General features: G+C 42.6%; 1 protein-coding gene across 1 annotated transcript; it reads right to left on the bottom strand.

Moving 5' to 3' along the window:
• Window positions 1-17,033: 17,033 nt before the first annotated feature.
• LOC139732825 (uncharacterized) lies at window positions 17,034-19,955 on the bottom strand. Its single transcript, XM_071643668.1, has one exon. The coding sequence runs from the start codon at window positions 19,953-19,955 to the stop codon at window positions 17,034-17,036; it is 2,922 nt and encodes a 973-aa protein (XP_071499769.1).
• Between the last annotated feature and the right edge of the window lie 430 nt (window positions 19,956-20,385).

Genomic DNA, 20,385 nt, shown 5'->3' with positions numbered 1-20,385 from the left:
TGGGACTACGCGCAACGGTGTTCGATTATTCACTTGGCTACGCTACCGAGTAAAATGTGGCGAAAACAACTAAGTATTCCCTCTAAATTACCGAAATTTAGCAAAATCGAATAAGGTTTATCGTGTAACTAACGTTACATATATTATAACTAGGCCTACCTTTGCTGACTCGTTGTTAGATGTAGAGTATCCTTCCGTAATAAATTTGACGATTTTGACCGCAAAATTGTCACCGCCGCTTGTACGATCGAGCACACACGTTACACATACACATGACATAAACATTTTGTCGCCCGCTACGACCGTACGAGTTGATGCAGAAACGAGAAATGAATGTGAAAAAACAAACCGACTCATCTAATTTATTTCAATTACGATGAAAAGTTTCCTTATGAAAATCAATTCAAATTCATCAAACGGTCCTTCAAAAGTAATATCGAAGGATTCAAAATATATTCAAATATTATTGGGAAAAAATGACGGCTAGAAAAAAAAACAGCGGCCTGTCGAAAAAACGCATTTAAGTGCCCTTTATACGTATTCTCAGGGTGGTCGGTGGAAATGAGCAGGGCAACTGAGTGCGGAAAAAATGACACCCCACGCGTTCGAAGCCGCCATCTAAGAGCGCGTACCTCAGATCGCATTTTCAGTGCGCGCTTGTGAATACGGAGTATTTTCTCCACACGTGAGTAAAATTTCAGGCCAATTGTGAGATTTTTCACGTTTCTATTGATAGAAAAACGTTAGGTGTCCGGTATTATGGACACCCAACCATACTGAGACTGAACCTTTTTGGTTAATATTTCGCATTTTCGTCGTTACCCATCGAATATCTCGTCATAACATCGTTATCCTGCACATTTCCGACGCATACGTTCACATTTGGGAGCGAAATTTGACAACTTTTGCAGACGTACCAGAACTTTGTTTGGGCTTTAACCTGTAGCATGTTCTTATTGTGGCCTATGTCTTAGTCACAGTCTATGTACGTTTAATGTATGATTTTGACGTATGTGCCTGTAAATAAGTTATAGGCGTATTCTATTATTGAGTAATATTGAGCGCTGCGCTATTTGAGGCGCGCCTCTTTGTGCGTTTTCTGAGCGCGTCGGGCTCATTTTTAGCATTGTTGTCTCGTTGCTAAGACGTGGGATTCTACCAATGCTTGGGTTTGCAGACATTTTTAAGAGATAGATACTTATTTACTTACTTACTTACTCACTTACTGGACAATTCACAAGACAGGAGATAACCATCTAATTGTCCGATAAACTTGCACGGAGACGAGAGAACTGTGACGCGGTTTTTCTTCAGGAACAGTTGTTACACTTTCTCAGTTTTAATCGCTACCCGATCTCTTTTGACTGTTTCATCGTTACCCGAACTTTGCTGACTGTTTCATCTCCGCGAACTTTCCTGACTGTTTCATCTCCGCGAACTCTCCTGACTGTCTCATCGCTACCCGAGCTCTCCTGACTGTCTCATCGCTACCAGAACTCTCTTGACTTTCTCATCGCTACCCGAACTCTCTTGACTGTTTCATCGTTACCGGAACTCTCCTGGTTTTTCATCTCTGCGAACTCTCTGGACTGTTTCATCACTACCAGAATTTCATCATCTCCGCGAACTCCCTTTCACTGTTTCATCGCTACCAGAACTTTACCATCTCCGCGAACTCTCCTAACTGCATCATCGCTACTAGAACTTCAATATTCTCAGTTTCTTGCTACCAGGGCCCATTTCATAAAAAGTTGATATGATAGCAACTCTTGCTGGAATGGCAATTGTCACGACAACGACAAAAATCCAACTTCCTGATTGGCTGTTGCCATTGGAAGTTGCCACTCCAGCAATAGTTGTCATCCTAACATCTTTTATGAAATGGGGCCCAGGACATTCATTTTCATTCCTCATCAGAGACTTCACAGATTTTCGCAACATCTGCCTGATCTCTCCTGACTGTTTGTATTTATACAGACCTATTTAATAATATTTTCAATTGTCACTGTAACATGTTACTCTAATTTAATTGCTTTATTTTGGTTATAATTCGTACAGTTCACAGTAATTTAACTTGATGAGTGTATTTGAAGTTGTTTATAATCCAAGAGAGTGTAGGACGTGGTCTATTACTTTTATTAGATTTATTTCGGATCCCAATACAATTGTCAAGTCCGCATTTTTTTTTTTTTTTGTCATTGGTTACAAACAGATATATTTTCAAGTTCCAGTTAAGAAATTCACTGGAAATTTTAATATTTTATTTTTAAAATAATAAAAGAACATAATCGATTATTTAATTAATTCCTTTGTTTACATTTGTTGATCTTTGTGTTGTCTCAACCGATTTCTTATAGTTTTTGGAGGTTATAAAGGAAAGAATATGTTATATTGATATATTTGGTAGTTTCAAATCCTCCACATTGGTGACCCCGACGTGATCGGTTGAAAGACACACATATCTAATTGTAAACTAGGTTTTATTGTACATTCTCTTTATAATATCTAGTCTCCTCTAGTCATGGCTATGCCACAACAATCTACGGAGACGACGTCAGTCGTACAGCCTGCAGTAAGCTATGTATCAGTTAAGCTGCCACCTTTTTGGCCAGCTGATCCAATCGTTTGGTTCGATCAAGCAGAGGCTCAGTTTGCGACCCGCAATATTACAAGCGATCAGACGAAGTATCACCACATAGTCTCGGCTCTCCAGCCGGAGATAGCAGTGGAGGTGCGTGACCTCATTATAATAATAATAATAATGATAATATTGGCTACTTGTATAGCGCATAGGTCCACTTTTCAGTGCTCTTGGCGCTTCAAAAATGAAAAGATATCATATATTTACATGCATATACATATTCAAGCATTTCAACAAAGAAGAAAATGGTAAACAAAAACAAATATATACCAAATAAATAATACAACATATACCAATTAAAAATACAATATTGATCCAATATCAATGGCATACAGCAATTACAGTCCTCAGTATGAAAGGAACAGATAAGTTTTAAGTTTGGATTTGAATGACTCTGTAGATGACAGTTCCCGTAACTGAAGAGATAACTGATTCCACAATTTTGGTCCCATAACGGAAAAAGCACGATCACCATACCCATGTTTTAATCTGGGTGTTTGGAGTAAGAATGTATCCGATGATGAACGTAGCCTTCGTGTCGGATTGTATTTTTGAACAGAATTACTTATGTATATGGGGGAAAAAGAATGAACTGAATGATGTACTAATAACAGAATCTTGAAAATAATCCTTTTTTCTACAGGTAACCAATGTAAGGAACGGAGAACTGGTGACATGGAATCAAACTTATTAGTAAAAGCTAACAATCGGGCAGCAGAATTTTGCAACCGTTGAAGTTTTGTGACATCTTTTTTTGGAAGATTACACAATAATGAATTATAAATCCCCCTGTTGAAAAGCCTTACGCTGCTCTCAAGGCTGAATTAATCAAACGCACAACTGCATCAGAACAGAGGAGAGTACAACTCCTTCTAAGCGAGGAAGAGTTAGGAGACAAGAAGCCGTCTCAGCTCCTTCGACGAATGCGCCAACTACTAGGAGAACGTCACCTGGAGGAAGGCATTTTCAAGGAGCTTTTCCTACAGTGCTTACCTCCAAACGTACGAGTTGTCTTGGCGGCATCAGTTGACGCAGTTTCTGTAGACGCTCTGTCGAACCTAGCCGACCACATCATGGACGTGCACATTCCTCAAGTCGCCGCCACGGCACCTGTGACTCATGAGGAGCCTATGCCAGTCAACAGCAACAGCAACGTGAACCTTGAAGCTAAGGTAAACGCATTAGTTTCAGCAGTTGACAGACTTAGGTTCAGCTAGAAGGACGCTCACGCTCAACATCACGAGGAACCAAGTCCGGGCGTAATCGTAGCCCAAGTCGAGAGCACAGTCAGAACCAGGACCGCAAGTCAGTCGGAGACTTGTGCTGGTATCATTATCACTTCGGCGCTCAAGCAAAGCGATGTAATCAACCTTGTAAATTTCCAGTGATCGACAAATCTTCCCCGGCGGGAAACGGGAATCCCAGTCAGTAGACGCGGCAATACCAGCTGGGAACACCGCCTGCCGCCTGTTCTATATCAAAGACTATTCCTCACAGACGAGATTCCTAGTGGATACCGGAGCAACTGTGAGTGTACTTCCTGCTTCTGAAAAGGACCCCAAATCCATTTCTCATTACACTCTACAGGCGGCGAATAAATCTACTATCAGAACTTATGGACAAAGATCTCTCACCCTCAACCTAGGCCTTCGGCGAACTTTTCGGTGGATCTTTGTGGTAGCAGACGTAACCACACAACTGCTAGGAGCTGATTTTTGCATCATTTTGGACTGACAGTGGATGTTCGTGCACGGCAACTTAGGGATTCAACGACGCACTTGACTGTTGCTGCTATAGGTTCAGTTACCTCACCTGGCACTCATCTTATGTTGAGCCCGGTTGAACCGACGAATCCATACGAGGAGATCTTGACTGAATTCGCTGACATCACTCGTCCCCTATACAAGGACGTACCCATTAAACATGACGTGACACATCATATCGTCACCAAAGGCCCACCATGCGTTGCTCGCCCTCGTCGACTAGCTGATGATCGACTCAAAATAGCCAGGGATGAGTTTCAGCACACGCTGGATCTCGGCATTGTTGAGCCATCTGATAGCTCATGGTCTTCCCCTCTCCACATGGTACCAAAGAAATCAGGAGACTGGCGCCCTTGCGGAGACTACCGTGCCTTGAATCGCGTTACAGCGCCTGACAGGTATCCAATACCACATTTGCACGACTTTGCAATTAACTTGGTCGGAAAAAGGATCTTTTCAAAGATCGACCTGGTCAGAGCTTACCACCAGATTCCGATTGATCCGGCAGATGTACCAAAAACTGCCATCACTACTCCGTTCGGTCTTTTCCACTTCAAACGGATGCCATTCGGCCAACGCAATGCAGCACAAACCTTTCAAAGGTTTATCGACCGTGTCACAAGGGATCTACCTGTCGTCTATGCATATATTGATGACCTCTTGATTGCCAGCGAGAAACCTGACCAGCACCGTGAACACTTACGGCAACTCTTTGCACGCTTACAAGACTATGGTGTGGTCATAAATCCTAAGAAATGCGAGTTTGGCAAGCCTGAACTTCACTTCCTGGGCCATCATCTTGACTGCCATGGTTGTCGCCCTCTGCCAGAGAAGGTGAATGCAATCAGAGACTTCCCTCAGCCTACCTTGGTATGTTCAACTTCTACCGACGTTTTGTCCCGCATTGTGCTGACATCCTTGCACCTCTGACTGACTTACTCCGTAAGCATCCTCGACGCTCTTCTAAGCAAGTACCTTGGACTCAGGAGTGTACATCTGCATTCTAATCTAATGCACATGTAATGTACATGTAATGCAACGATGTTAGTACACCTTTCATCAGATCGACCAAGCGCTATCATTGTCGATGCTTCTGACGCCGCTGTTGGGGCAGTGCTCCAGCAGAACTTCGATGGGCAGTGGAGACCACTAGCCTTTTTCTCCAAGAGACTCCAACCTATACTGAGGTTAGGTACAGCACATTCGGTCGTGAACTACTTGCTGTCTACTTGTCGATCAAACACTTTCGTCATTTTCTGGAAGGACGTGAGTTTACGGTCTACACGGATCACAAACCTCTGGTTTACGCCCTTCGTTCTAAGCCTGATCGACACTCACCAAGAGAGATTCGTCACTTGGACTTTCTCTCGCAATTTACAAGATCAACAAAAGAACCCCTGGACCCAACAGACTATGTACATAGGCTCAGGCATCACATGACCACACTGTCGCCGTCTGACACACGCCGTCGAACTACCAAGACATTTTTTGTCCCGAAAGCCTTGGAAGAATGTAAGTATGTATTTGTTCGTCAAGACCATGTACAAAAACCCCTTCAACCACCCTATGCCGGTCCCTTCCAGGTCAAGCTTCGCACTTCCAAATACTTCGTCATTGATCAGCTCGGTAAAAGAGCTACTGTAAGTGTTGACCGCCTCAAACCGGCATTCATAGAAGATCCTTTGGGATCACAGGAAAAGTCCTAGCAGAAGCCTAGGGAGGCTTGTAGAGCCCACTAATGTCAAAATCACCCACTAATGTCAAAACAACCACTAATGTCATAACACGTCGACGACAAATGTCAAAACAACCGCTAATGTCATAACACGTCGACGACAAATGTCATAACAACTACTAATGTCATAACACGTCGACGACAAATGTCAAAACAACCACTAATGTCATAACACGTCGACGACGAATGTCAAAATCGGATCAACCACTAATGTCATAACACGTCGACGACAAATGTCAAAATTTCCATTTTTACTGTAAATGTCATAACACGTCGACGACAAATGTCAAAACAACCACTAATGTCATAACACGTCGACGACGAATGTCAAAATCGGATCAACCACTAATGTCATAACACGTCGACGACAAATGTCAAAATTTCCATTTTTACTGTAAATGTCATAACACGTCGACGACAAGTGTCAAAACAACCACTAATGTCATAACGCGTCGACGACGAATGTCAAAATCGGATCAACCACTAATGTCATAACACGTCGACGACAAATGTCAAAATTTCCATTTTTACTGTAAATGTCATAACACGTCGACGACAAATGTCAAAACAACCACTAATGTCATAACACGTCGACGACGAATGTCAAAATCGGATCAACCACTAATGTCATAACACGTCGACGACAAATGTCAAAATTTCCAAATTTACTGCAAATGCCATGACGCGTCACAAGGGCGGATCCAGGAATTCCATAAAGGGGAGGCGCCTTTACAAATCAAAGGCTGGCGCGACCCTCGGCCCCCCCCCCCCATATTCTTATTTCTATTTCTGTTGTGTTGACAAAATACAGAGAGGGGGCACTAAAGGGGGATGCGCCCCCTCTAAATCCGCGATTGCGTCAACCACAAATATCAATATTGGATTAACCGCAAATGTCATAACGCGTCACAGGGGAGGATCCAGGAATTCCGTAAAGGGGGGGGGGGGCGCCTTTACAAAATCAAAAGCTGGCGCGACCCACCTTTTTATGCCTCCGCCACGAAGTGGTGCCGGAGGCATTATGTTTTCGGGTTGTCCGTCCGTCCGTCCGTAATGAATTTTGTGGACAGGGTAACTACCAAAACCTTTTGAGGTATCCTAATGAAACTTTGCATGTATGTGTATTAGGGGGTGAAGTTTTGTCTATCAACTTTTGGGTGCACATGCTCAAGGTCAAAGGTCAAAAGGTCAAGGTCAAATGCTTAAAATTTCACTATTTCTCCCATATCTATGCAATGCCTGAAGATATTTTCTTTAAACTTAGTGTATACATATATTACCCAATTACGATTATCTGGTGAAGGTTTGGGGTCATAAGGTCAAAAGGTCAAAGGTCAAAAGGTCAAGTAAAATGTTAAAATTTCACTTTTTTTCTCTGTATCTTGGAAATTGTTCAAGGTATCTTCATGGAACATAGTATATATGCATGTAATGACTGGCAGTGGTTATCTAGGGAATTTAGGGTTCATGGGGGTCAAAGGTCAGGGTTCAAAGGTCAAGGACAATACTTGAAAATTTTACTATTTTCCTTATATTTATGCAATGCCAGCAGGATTATTTTTTTTAACTTGATGTATGCATGTATAACCCAATAGAGATTCTCTGGGATTTTTTTTTTTGCCAAGAAGGTCAAAGGTCAAAAGGTCAAAGATCAAGTGAAAGTGCTGAACTTACTTCTTTCTCCATATCTCGGAAGTGGCTCAAGTTATCTTGAAACTTAGTACATATTTATGTATGTTCTGCCTGACAGTGATTCTCTTATAAATCAAAGGCCAGGTGAAAATGATAACAATTTACTGTTCAATACAGAAATTGCACTTTTTCTCCATACCTTGAAAATTACTCAGTGCATAAACTTATGAAAGGGTCAAAGTCAAGTTAAAGTTCTTAAATCCCCAAATACATGCTCTCCTTATTCATCCAATTAAACATAGGTCAAGGAAGGTAAATATTCAATACATTTGTGACAAACATGTCATTTTAATATTTTGCCAATTTTGTGAAAATGTAATCACACATTGTCCACATGTACTATAGACCTATTAGGAGAATCATGCATTATGGCGGAGGCATACCAGTCGCCATAGCGACATTTCTAGTCTTATTTTTGTTTCTATTGGTTTAACCTAATATAGTGAGAGTCCACCAGAGGGGGAAGCGCCCCTCTCGATCCATCATTGCGTCAACCACAAATGGAAAAACTCATTGCTTGCATTACAGGGGTGGATCCAGGAGTTTTGTAAAGGGGAGGCGTCTTTACAAAGTCAAAGGCTGGCGCGACCCTCTTTCCCATTTTCTTCTTTTTATTTCTGTCGTGTTGACGAAATAGACCTATTAGGAGAATCATGCATTATGGCGGAGGCATACCAGTCGCCATAGCGACATTTCTAGTCTTATTTTTGTTTCTGTTGGTTTAACCTAATATAGTGAGAGTCCACCAGAGGGGGAAGCGCCCCTCTCGATCCATCATTGCGTCAACCACAAATGGAAAAACTCATTGCTTGCATTACAGGGGCGGATCCAGGAGTTTTGTAAAGGGGAGGCGTCTTTACAAAGTCAAAGGCTGGCGCGACCCCCTGTCCCATTTTCTTCTTTTTATTTCTGTTGTGTTGACGAAATAAAGAGAGGGGCACTAAAGGGGGTGCGCCCCCTCTCAATCCGCAATTGCGTCAACCACAAGTCAAAATCGGGGATTAACCACAAATGTCATAACACGTCGACCACAAATGTCATTACGCGTCACAGGGGTGGATCTAGGAATTCCGTAAAGGGGGGGGGGCCTTTACAAATTCAAAGGCTGGCGCGACCCCCCCCCCCCCTTGTTTCTGTTGGTTTAACCTAATATAGTAAGGATGTACCAGAGGGGGTGCGCCCCCTCTCGATCCATCATTGCGTCAACCACAAATGGAAAAACTCATTGCTTGCATTACAGGGGCGGATCCAGGAGTTTTGTAAAGGGGAGGCGTCTTTACAAAGTCAAAAGCTGGCGCGACCCTCCCCTTTCCCATTTTCTTCTTTTTAATTCTGTTGTGTTGACGAAATAAAGAGAGGGGCACTAAAGGGGGTGCGCCCCCTCTCAATCCGCAATTGCGTCAACCACAAGTCAAAAATCGGGGATTAACCACAAATGTCATTACGCGTCACAGGGGTGGATCTAGGAATTCCGTAAAAGGGGGGGGGGGGCCTTTACAAAATCAAAGGCTGGCACGACCCCCCCCCCTTGTTTCTGTTGGTTTAACCTAATATAGTAAGGATGTACCAGAGGGGGTGCGCCCCCTCTCGATGCATCATTGCGTCAACCACAAATGGAAAAACTCATTGCTTGCATTACAGGGGCGGATCCAGGAGTTTTGTAAAGGGGAGGCGTCTTTACAAAGTCAAAAGCTGGCGCGACCCTCCCCTTTCCCATTTTCTTCTTTTTAATTCTGTTGTGTTGACGAAATAAAGAGAGGGGCACTAAAGGGGGTGCGCCCCCTCTCAATCCGCAATTGCGTCAACCACAAGTCAAAAATCGGGGATTAACCACAAATGTCATTACGCGTCACAGGGGTGGATCTAGGAATTCCGTAAAAGGGGGGGGGCCTTTACAAAATCAAAGGCTGGCACGACCCCCCCCCCCCTTGTTTCTGTTGGTTTAACCTAATATAGTAAGGATGTACCAGAGGGGGTGCGCCCCCTCTCGATCCATCATTGCGTCAACCACAAATGGAAAAACTCATTGCTTGCATCACAGGGGCGGATCCAGGAATTCCCTAAAGGGGAGGGGCGCCTTTGCAAAATCAAAGGCTGACGCGACCCTCCCCCCTCATTTTCTTCTTTTTATTTCTGTTGTGTTGACGAAATAAAGAGAGGGGCACTAAAGGGGGAGGCGCCCCCTCTCAATCCGCGATTGCGTCAACCGCAAATGTCAAAATCGGAGATTAACCACAAATGTCATAACACGTCGACCACAAAGGTCATAACGCGTCACAGGGGCGTATCAAGGAATTCCGTGAAGGGGAGGCGCCTTTACAAAATCAAAGGCTCGCGCGACCCCCACCCCATTTTCTTCTTTTCATTTTCTCTTGTTTTAGCAAAATATAGAGAGGGGGCAACATGGGGGATGCGCCCCCTCTCGATCCATGATTGCGTCAACCACAAATGACCAAACTCATTGCTTGCATTACAGGGGCGTATCCAGGAATTCCGTGAAGGGGAGGCGCCTTTACAAAATCAAAGGCTCGCGCGACACGACCCCATTTGCTTCTTTTCATTTTCTCTTCTTTTAACAAAATATAGAGAGGGGGCACCATGGGGAATGCGCGACCTCTCGATCCATGATTGCGTCAACCACAAATGACCAGACTCGTTGCTTGCATTACAAGGGCGGATCCAGGAATTTCGTAAAAGGGAGGCGTCTTTACAAAGTCAAAGGCTGGCACGACCCTCCCCCCTCCTCCATTTTCTTATTTTTATTTCTGCTGTGTTGATGAAATAAAGAGAGAGGGCACTAAAGGGGGATGCGCCCCTACAGTTTTGAAGGAATTTAAATGAAACTTAGGGTAAATGATGATATTGAGGTATAGATGTGCAAGACATGTTTTTTTGTGTGTGTTTGTCGGACAATGCGTTGCCATGGTAACCATAATTTTACCAAAACCTTGTGGACTGAATAACTTCCATAATATTTAAGCAATCAATTTCAAAATTGGTATCTATGATGATATATAGGTGTAGTTACGCAAGACACTCTTTATGTTTGTACTTGACAAAGCGTTGCCATGGTAGCCGCATATTTTCTTCGAAATCTTGTGGAATGAACAACTTTCACAGTTTTGAATCAATTGATATCAAATTTGGTAGGCATTATGGCCTTTAGGCATAGATGTGGAACACATAAGTTTTGTGTTTGTCGGACAAAGCGTTGCCATGGTAACCATAATATTACCAAAACCTTGTGGATTGAATAACTTCCACATCATTCAAGCAATTAAGGTCAAATTTAGTATGTATCATGCTCGGAAGATGTAGTTATGCAAGACACCAATGTGTTAATATAAGAAAAATGTGTTGCCATGGTAACCACTCATTTTTGTATTAAATTGAACCATTTAATTTATGACGGTGAAATTTGGTGTGTATGATGTTCTCTAAGTGTAGTTTTGTAAAATGTCCTTTGTATTTGTATCTGACAATGCGTTGCCATGGTAACCGCATTTTTTTTAATCCTGTGGAGTGAACTTTTGAGTCCACAGTTTTCAAGCAATTGAAACCAAATTTGGTATGCATTATGGCCCTGAGGTATAGATGTGGAACACATAATTTGTGTGTTTGTCACACACATCCATTCCATGGTAACCACAATTTTACCAAAACCTTGCAGATCGAATAACTTTTCCATCATTCAAGCAATTAAAGTCAAATTTAGTATGTATCATGATCTAGAAGTGTAGCTTTGCAAGACACCAATGTGTTAGTTTAAGGAAAATGTGTTGCCATGGTAACCACTCATTTTTGTATCAGAATTAACCATTCAAGCTATGAAGGTCAAATTTGGTGTGTATGATGGTCTTTAAGTGTAGTTATGCAAAATGTCCCTTGTGTTTGTATCAGACAATGCATTGCCATGGTAACCACACTTTTTACCCAAACCTTGTGGAACTCAGTGTCAACTCTGTAATATTGTACAGTAAACTAAAATTATTCTGTTTCCAATTAGACAAGTGCACAAACTTGGTACAGTATTAACGTCATTGCCCTCATGACATCACATACCATAAAGCAACACTAGGGGCGGGGGTATTAATCACCTTCAGTGATAATTCTAGTTATTTCTGTTGTGTCGACGAAATAAAGAGAGGGGGCACCATGGGGCATGCGCCCCCTCTCGATCCATGATTGCGTCAACCACAAATGACCAAACTCATTGCTTGCATTACAGGGGCGTATCCAGGAATTTCGTGAAGGGGAGGAGCCTTTACAAAATCAAAGGCTCGCGCGGCACCACTCCATTTTCTTCTTTTCATTTTCTCTTGTTTTAACAAAATAGGGGGCACCATGGGGGATGCGCCCCCTGTCGATCCATGATTGCGTCAACCACAAATGACCCAACTCATTGCTTGCATTACAGGGGCGGGTCCAGGAATTCCGTAAAGGGGAGGGAGGGGGCACCTTTGCATAATGAAAGCCTGACGCATCCCCCATCTTTTTATCATTTATGTTGTTTTGAAGAAAAAAAAGAGAGGGGGCATCAGAGGGGGATGCGCCCGTCTCGATCCGCGATTGCGTCAACCACAAAATGTCAAAACTCATTGCTTGCATTACAGGGGCGGATCCAGGAATTCCGTAAAGCGGAAAGGGGAGACGTCTTCTCAAAATGAAAGGTTGGCGCAATCCCCCTCCCCCTTATTAATTTCTTTTTATTTCTTGTGTTTAAACGACAGTTAAAGCGGCAGTCTTTAATTTTGTAAAGGAGCCTCCACTTTACGGAATTCCTGGTTCCGCCTCCTGTAATGCAAACAATGGGTTTTGCCATTAACTTGTGGTTGACGCAGTCGGGGATCTAGAGGGGGACGCGGTACCCCCTCCCCGTCCCTACCTTTGTTAACACAAAAGAAATTAAATGAAAAGAAAAAAGGGACGAGGCGGTTTGTGCAAGCCTTTGATTTTATAAACGCATCTCTCCTTTACGGAATTTGGACCCGCCCCTCTAATGCGAGCAATGAGTTTTGATATTTGTGTTTAACCCAATCGCGGATCGAGAGGGGGCGCATATAGTGGAGGCTACTATGTAATCCCGTGAGATTTTTGTGCCAAATTTGATTTTTTTTTTTGGCTAACTTTGTCAATTTTGGGGTGCTGAATCCAAAAAATTTTAGTTCAATTTTTTCCGACCACGTCTTCAGCCGCCATTTTGAATTTCAAAATGGCTGCCATAGCAAACTGTATTTCTATCCATATCTCATTAAGTGAGCATTGTAGAAGCTTCAAATTTGGTGCAGAATGCATGGTTGTGATGTGAGACATTCTGGTTTATCTTTTTCTGATAGTGTGGATTGTTTTGATACCATTTGTAGGCTGCCATGTTGAATTTCAAAATGGCCGCCATAGCAAACAGTATTTTGAACCATATCTCATTCAGTGAGCATGGTAGAAGCTTCAAATTTGGTGCAGAATGCATGGTTGTGATGTCAGACACTCTGATATATCATTTTCTGATATTGTGGATTGTTCTGATACAATTTATAGGCTGCCATCTTGAAATTCAAAATGGCTGCCAAAGCGTTTTTACCCATATCTCATATTGGAATTCTTGTAGGAGCATCAAATTTTCAGTAATGCACATGCTTGTGGTTTTCACCGTCCCAGTACAGCTGTTTCCCATTGTTGACCATTAGATAGGCCACCATCTTGAAATTCAAGATGGTGGCCATGGTAAGCGCCTTAGATGAATTTGCCAAAATTGTCCTAGTTAGACCGAATTCATTTTCATGTCATGCAGAACAGCCATCTCTTAATTCAAAATGGCCGCCATAAATTCAGACTGTAAGGACGAGGTTCCAATGACGTCATCAAGCCAGCCCGAGGGGCAAAAACTACGTGAGGGGGGGGGGGGGAGAGGTCCCATACCCACTTCCCATAAGTGTGGGCAAGCGTGTAAGCGTTACATCCCACATCATATAATAGCCAAGCGGGTACGTGGTTTGCGTACATGTGATTTGTTTTTGCCTCTCAGGCAAAACATTATTTGCTGTCGTGGAACTTCGTTAATAGTTATATTTAAGCCCAGTTTTTTAATATTATGTACACAAGCAAGCATTGATACGATTAAAGGTGATCTCAAAAACTTGATGCTGCCTCGAGAGAATGAAAACAAACAAGGAAAAGTCTCGCAATTGCAAGAAATTCCATGGTCACCCTACCAGGCATCCCATTCAAGCTTGTTTGTTGACCACAAAATGAAACAACTCATCAGGGAGCTCATAATTGCTGGATGTATTTCTGGAATAACACAGAATGAATAAGGCATGCCAATGAGTAAGTTTTCTTCTGATTGCCCTTGTGTGGGTCATCCTCAACTATCGAGACTTCCAAGATGCTTACTGCTGTACCGCCAATGATTCTAAAACTACAAAGGAACAATAATAGCTCAGTTCTGTGGCACTTTGGATGCATCAGAATTCCTCAACAATTTAGAACACCATCACACGAGGGTAATCTCAAAAATTGTCATTGCAAACTGGTGAATGTGGTGGTTGGCAATCAGGTATCGGACACATTCAAGGAGGATATTCTAGAAAGAGATGAAAAGGGAAGTTTTCGTGTTCTGAACTAAGAATTTGCATCTGAAAGAATTTCAATATATATATTTAAAAAAAATTGTCTATGCAGATATGAGAAAGGCCAGACATTCAGCTCTTGCAATTGAAATACACCGTGTAAGATTGGATCAAAAGTCATTAAGCTTAAGAGGACTACTATACCTTCTTATAACACTTCTACCGGTACAACAGTCTGATAGACCTGTCATTATCCAGTCATTACTGGACGATACAATGATAGGAAGTTATAAGTTCTACTGTTCTAAGTAATTCCACAATCACTCTTCATCTCACATTTTTATGGCCTTCTCCTCATTCTCAAACAGGTTCATGTTTTATACCCATGCCTTAGAAACCCACAAAACTGAGCCAAAATAATCAGCCTGAAAGTTAAAATACTAATTAGTCAATTCCATCTGACACAGAACGGGGAAAAACGAAACAAAGGGTTCATCAAAGATGCCATGGGAGCTGTCACCAGTCACAACGAGGAAGCAGATATCCTCATTCCATTGCATGTATTGGATGCTACTTCAAGAGCAACAGGGAATTTCAGAGATATGGATGATTATTACGTATAGACACTGACATTTTCATTCTCCTAACGGATCTTTGCTTTACTTTTGATACTGCATCGCATGTTATCTGCTCCATCACTGGAAACAGATATGATAAAGTACAATCGATGTTGTTTAGAGATTATGTTCTGCAAGTTGTTGCGAAAAACAAAGGTCTGCTTGGTCATGCCTTTTATGGCGCAGGCTGAAGTTGACAATTTGAGGATGTCTCAAAGAGCAGATGGATGAAGAATTATCTAAGCCTTGAATCATGCAGAATGTGCGATGACACAGTCCATGCCTTCTAGAAGTTGGGCGTGGATGACTTCAACCTGGACAATTTCCCGCTTTGCTCTCGTAGAGTCTTGATACAACACATCCAGAGAACAAACTTCGTAAACCTTCACAACCTATTTTGTGCCTCTACTCACAGGGGGATATGGTACATTGTAGTTATTTCCAGCGGATATACATAAACTGTGCAATTAAATGCTTTGAGCTTCCTACACCAACGGTAGCCACAGAATTCATTATCATGTTCATATGGCAAGAAATGCAGGAGTCATTGTTTCTGAAGAATTTAGAACCAATTCTCCAGTGTGTACAGCCCTATACAAGTGCTGTGACTTTAAAAACACATGCAGGGAATGAGCCTAGAAGAATTAACTAAGTAAATTTCCGATAAATTTTCTAGTACACGGCTAATATTGTTTTATTTAAACTCTACAACCAAGTCGTCTAAATGGGGGCATCTAGTTCATTCATACACAGTTATTGAGGCACTTTTGAAAGTCGTTTGCTTTGACACCAGAATCACATGATTTCCCATTCACAAGTTTTACCCAAATGCAATGCTCTTGAAGGAATGTTTCCCATGGCAGCCATTTTGCATTTCAACTTGGCAGTGTACGTACAGGAAGCAGTCCCGCCTATGCAATAATAACACTATTTATTGAAGTAATTGACTTACATATATATAAAGGTCCTACATGAAAGTTCTCCAGCATGCTCGAGTTTGCAGGGTAAAGATTCTACAGCACCAAATATGGGTCGAAATCCATCTTGAATTTCAAGAGTGGCAGCCAATGCGAATAATCCATTATTACAGAATGTATATAATTATGTGTATGTGTCTGTGTTTGTAAAAGAATGTACAATGTACACCACCATAAACATTTATATACCTGAAAGTTGCTTGTGACCACAGATATTAGCTGAAAAGCAGCCATTTTGAATGATAAAATGGCAGACTCAAAAATGATCTGCAATTTTAGGGAGATCAAAGTGCACCTGAATGTTCAACATCATGAGCCCAGTTTATGCCCGAAATATGAACTTTCTGTATTGTTTACAACATGAAATATGGGTCAAAATATACATTGTGGTATGGTGGCCATTTTGAATTTCAAGATGGCCACCTATAATATCAAAACGGACCATCATTTCAGAAAAAGATGTTTCAGAAAGTCTGATAGCATACGCATGCTCTTTGCCCCAAGTTAGAACCTTACACACCGCATACGATATGAGATATAGGTCCAATTATATTTGTTATGGTGGCCATTTTGAATTTCAAGATGGCCGCCAACCAAAATGATCCATCGCTTAAAACAAAAATATTATATATAATATATATTAGCATGTCTGATGCACCCTCACTATATTAGGTTAAACCAACAGAAACAAATTCAAGTCGTCGACGTGTTATGACATTAGTGGTTAATCCGATTTTGACATTTGTCGTCGACGTGTTATGACATTTGCAGGAAAAATGGAAATTTTGACATTTGTCGTCGACGTGTTATGACATAAGTGGTTGATCCGATTTTGACATTTGTCGTCGACGTGTTATGACATTAGTGGTTGTTTTGACATTTGTCGTCGACGTGTTATGACATTAGTGGTTGTTATGACATTTTGTCGTCGACGTGTTATGACATTAGTGGTTGTTTTGACGTCATGTAGGGTTTACTCATCCCCTACTACTACTACTACTACTTATTCGAGGGCATGTACTTGCTATAATATGTACTTGCTTCAGCCGATGCCAACTCGGGTTCCATAAACAAAGTTGCGCCTCCAAACCTCTCTATTTAACATGACTGTCCGCAGGTCATTAATGCTTTCAAGGCCTGCATCCTTCTTCAGGACACTGATTAAAGTGGCCTTCCGTCTTCCTCGTTTTGCAGTTCCCTGTTTAGGTTCCCAGAGTACGAGGGAATTCGCAGATAGCTCAGGGTGTCGCACACAGTGTCCCGCTAATCGCATCCTTCTCTCACGCACTTTGTCAGACACCTTTGGCAATGTACCATACAAGTCATCATTTCTAACGTAGTCACTCCATGACACATTAAGGGCTATCCTGAGCATGCGTGTGTACACTCCGTCCAATGCTTTCTCTTGTCTGGCTGTAAGTGTCCACGTCTCTGCTCCATACAGTAATACAGACTCAACTGTTGTGACAAAAAGTCGCCGTTTTATGTCGTCGCTAAGCTGAGATTTCCACACTTTCCTCATACTGTGCAAAGCATTCCATGCGTGGCCACGTCTGATCCTGATGTCTTGTTCTGTCGAGGCAATCCAGGAGCCCAGATACTTGAAGTCGTTCTTCACATCGAGTACTGCGCCGTCTAAGGTTGTGATAGTGGTATCGTCGATATTAAATGCCATCACCTTTGTCTTCTTTGCATTGAGCCGTAGACCAATCTTCTTGCACTCCTTTTCCACTGCAAATAGCAGCTCCCTTGCCTTTTCAGTCGTATCTGATATTAAGGCAATATCGTCAGCAAAATCAAGGTCAGTGACCATTACGGGCGGAACACGACGGCTTTGGCAGGGCACCAATGTAAATCCAAGCTCCTCCTCCTTGCCATTGATGGCAAGCCTCAAAGCATAGTCAAGGGCTACGATAAACAGAAAGGGTGCCAATGTGTCTCCTTGAAGTACCCCAGCCAGTATTTCAAAATACTCTGTCTCTCCATCAGGCGAGCACACCTTTGCATGCGTCTTGGAGTAAATGACATCAATCGCACGAACTAGTTTCTCAGGAATGCCATAAGCGTTGAGAATCTCTAGGAGCTTCCCCCGATGGATGCTGTCAAAGGCCTTCTTGAAATCGATAAATGTGATCACTGCAGGGAGGCTCCTATCTCTCACTCCTTCAAGTATTCTTCTAAGTGCTAGGATCTGTCCTACAGTCGATCGTTCCTGTCGGAAGCCATTCTGGGAGTCCCTAAGCAGTGGATCAATGTAGGGTCTGATACGGTTCAAGATCATTCTGTTATATGTTTTGGATACTACTGAGCTCAGACAAATCCCACGGTAGTTGTCAGTCTGGGAGAGATCCCCTGACTTTGGTACTGGGATGATGTTAAGTGTAGACCACTGTTCCGGCTGGTCCCCATCCTCATATGAGCGGTTGATAAATTCTAAGATAATATCATCCACAGGAACATATTTCAGAACTTCAGGGGCTACCCCATCCTCCCCACTGCTTTTGTTGTTCTTCATTTCTGCTTTAGCCTTCGTGTACTCACTCATCGTAAACGGACCATCTGGTATGGGAAGGTCACTAAAAATAGGTGTTATTGGTTCATTACTTTCTAGAAGCTCAGGAGGGTTGCCCAAGAGGTTCTTGAAGTGTGAGTACCAGGTCGCAACTCTCTTTTCTGCACTTTCACCTCGAATCCTGACAGACTGAGATGCCTTTCGTCCGGAGATGTCATTGATGAGCTTCCAGCTCAGTCCATATTTTCTATTTTCATGTGCTTGCTCTACTTCAGCTATTTGCCTACGCAATTTTTCCTGATCCAGAATTGCATATGTTCTGTACAAGTTTTCCCTTGTCCTTGCATATTCTTCTCTGCTCTTGCCATCTTCACCCTTGTCTGCGATGAACGCCCTATATGCAGCTTTCGTCTTCTTCCTGGCAACAGTAACTTTAGGGTTTAAGCTTTGCGCCTCCCTCCGAGCCTTTTTGATCTGCTTGAGACATGTTTCTGCTGCTTGTTGATTTGCATTAATAAAGCGTTGGTACGTTTCTGTGGCAGACTCATTCTCCTCCTGGAGTACATGAAATCTGTTTCTTATTTCCACTGCGTATTGCTCCTGTAATTGACGGTCGGTTGATAGATCCTCCCAAGCATATTTCACTCTTTTCACTTTCTGCTTTTTCGGCGCCCTAAGACTAAGTCTTATTGTTGCAGTCACCACCCTGTGATCAGATCCGAGAGAGGAAAAGGACCCATATGCTTCACTGTTAACGATGCTTTTACGCCACTTCTTACGTGTCAGAATATAATCTAACTGATGGGTGGTCTTGTTTGGTGACATCCATGTCCATAGTTTTCCCTTTCGTTTCTGAAAGAGCGTGTTTGTGGCCAATAACTGATATTCTTCCATCACATCAAGCAGTCGTCTGCCATTGTCATTCGTCTGGTCATTGCATGTGAACAGGACATCATCTGGACCGAGTCGTGCGTTGAGATCGCCAAGCACCACCAAGAAGTGATGGCGAGGAACAGCTTCAATTGCTTGACGAAGATTGTCATCGAAGTCAGTTTTGTTAGTGCTAGCTGCATATTCACATGGTGCATATGCAACAATTACAGTTAATGCAGGATTTCCCTGGAAGGTTGCTTTAATCAGCCTGTCTGAAATACGATCTACACCAATAAGAGCCCTTTGAGCTATCTTGCCGATAACAATACCAACTCCTCCTATTGCCGCTTGCATTGTATTCCTCCATGCTGATGCCGTGTAGAGTTCATACCCCTGACCAACTTTATAGCAGTTGATGTCATCTATCCTGTCTGTCTCATGCACCTGTCTGTGCTCCTGGATCCCACATATTTCTACACTCTGCTTCTTCATATTCCAGACCAGTTCATCGGTCTTTAACCCTGAGTCACCATCCGCGATCTTTGGCATCGTCAGAGTTTGGATGTTAAACGTGGCCATTTTGAGAGGCTGCTTACATCTTAACATTGCCACGGGTTTCTTACACCTATCAGTCGTACCCCTCCCTGAAGGGTTTAAGGGTACGCCATCATCATGTCCGCGTTGCGAACGTGTTCGAACCCTCGCAGCATTAAATCTCCTGCGGACTCCCGCCGCTGGAAGTATAGGATTTGGTCGGGCATTTGTATTCATGGTTCCATTCATAGCTAAAAGTACGAGCGAGGGTCGCTACTCCTCTCGCCCAGAATAGTGATACAAAAGTAAGAAGAGAAAAATTCAACATTAGGTCCAGTTGTACCGGTAAGCCATATGTGTTATACTCTATGCCTACCTCGTTGGTGATGGTTTAAGGCAACTGACAGTTGAGGAAAAAGGAACAAGAAAATGTCACGCGACTGTTACGAAGACACTCTCTGATTCTATACAGGTC

The sequence above is a fragment of the Diadema antillarum genome, unplaced genomic scaffold, assembly GCF_040938485.1.
Source record: "Diadema antillarum isolate AM-2024a unplaced genomic scaffold, OU_Dant_1.0 seq00000452_RagTag, whole genome shotgun sequence".
NCBI lineage: Eukaryota > Metazoa > Echinodermata > Echinoidea > Diadematoida > Diadematidae > Diadema > Diadema antillarum.
This window is presented reverse-complemented; position numbering and strand designations above follow the sequence as displayed.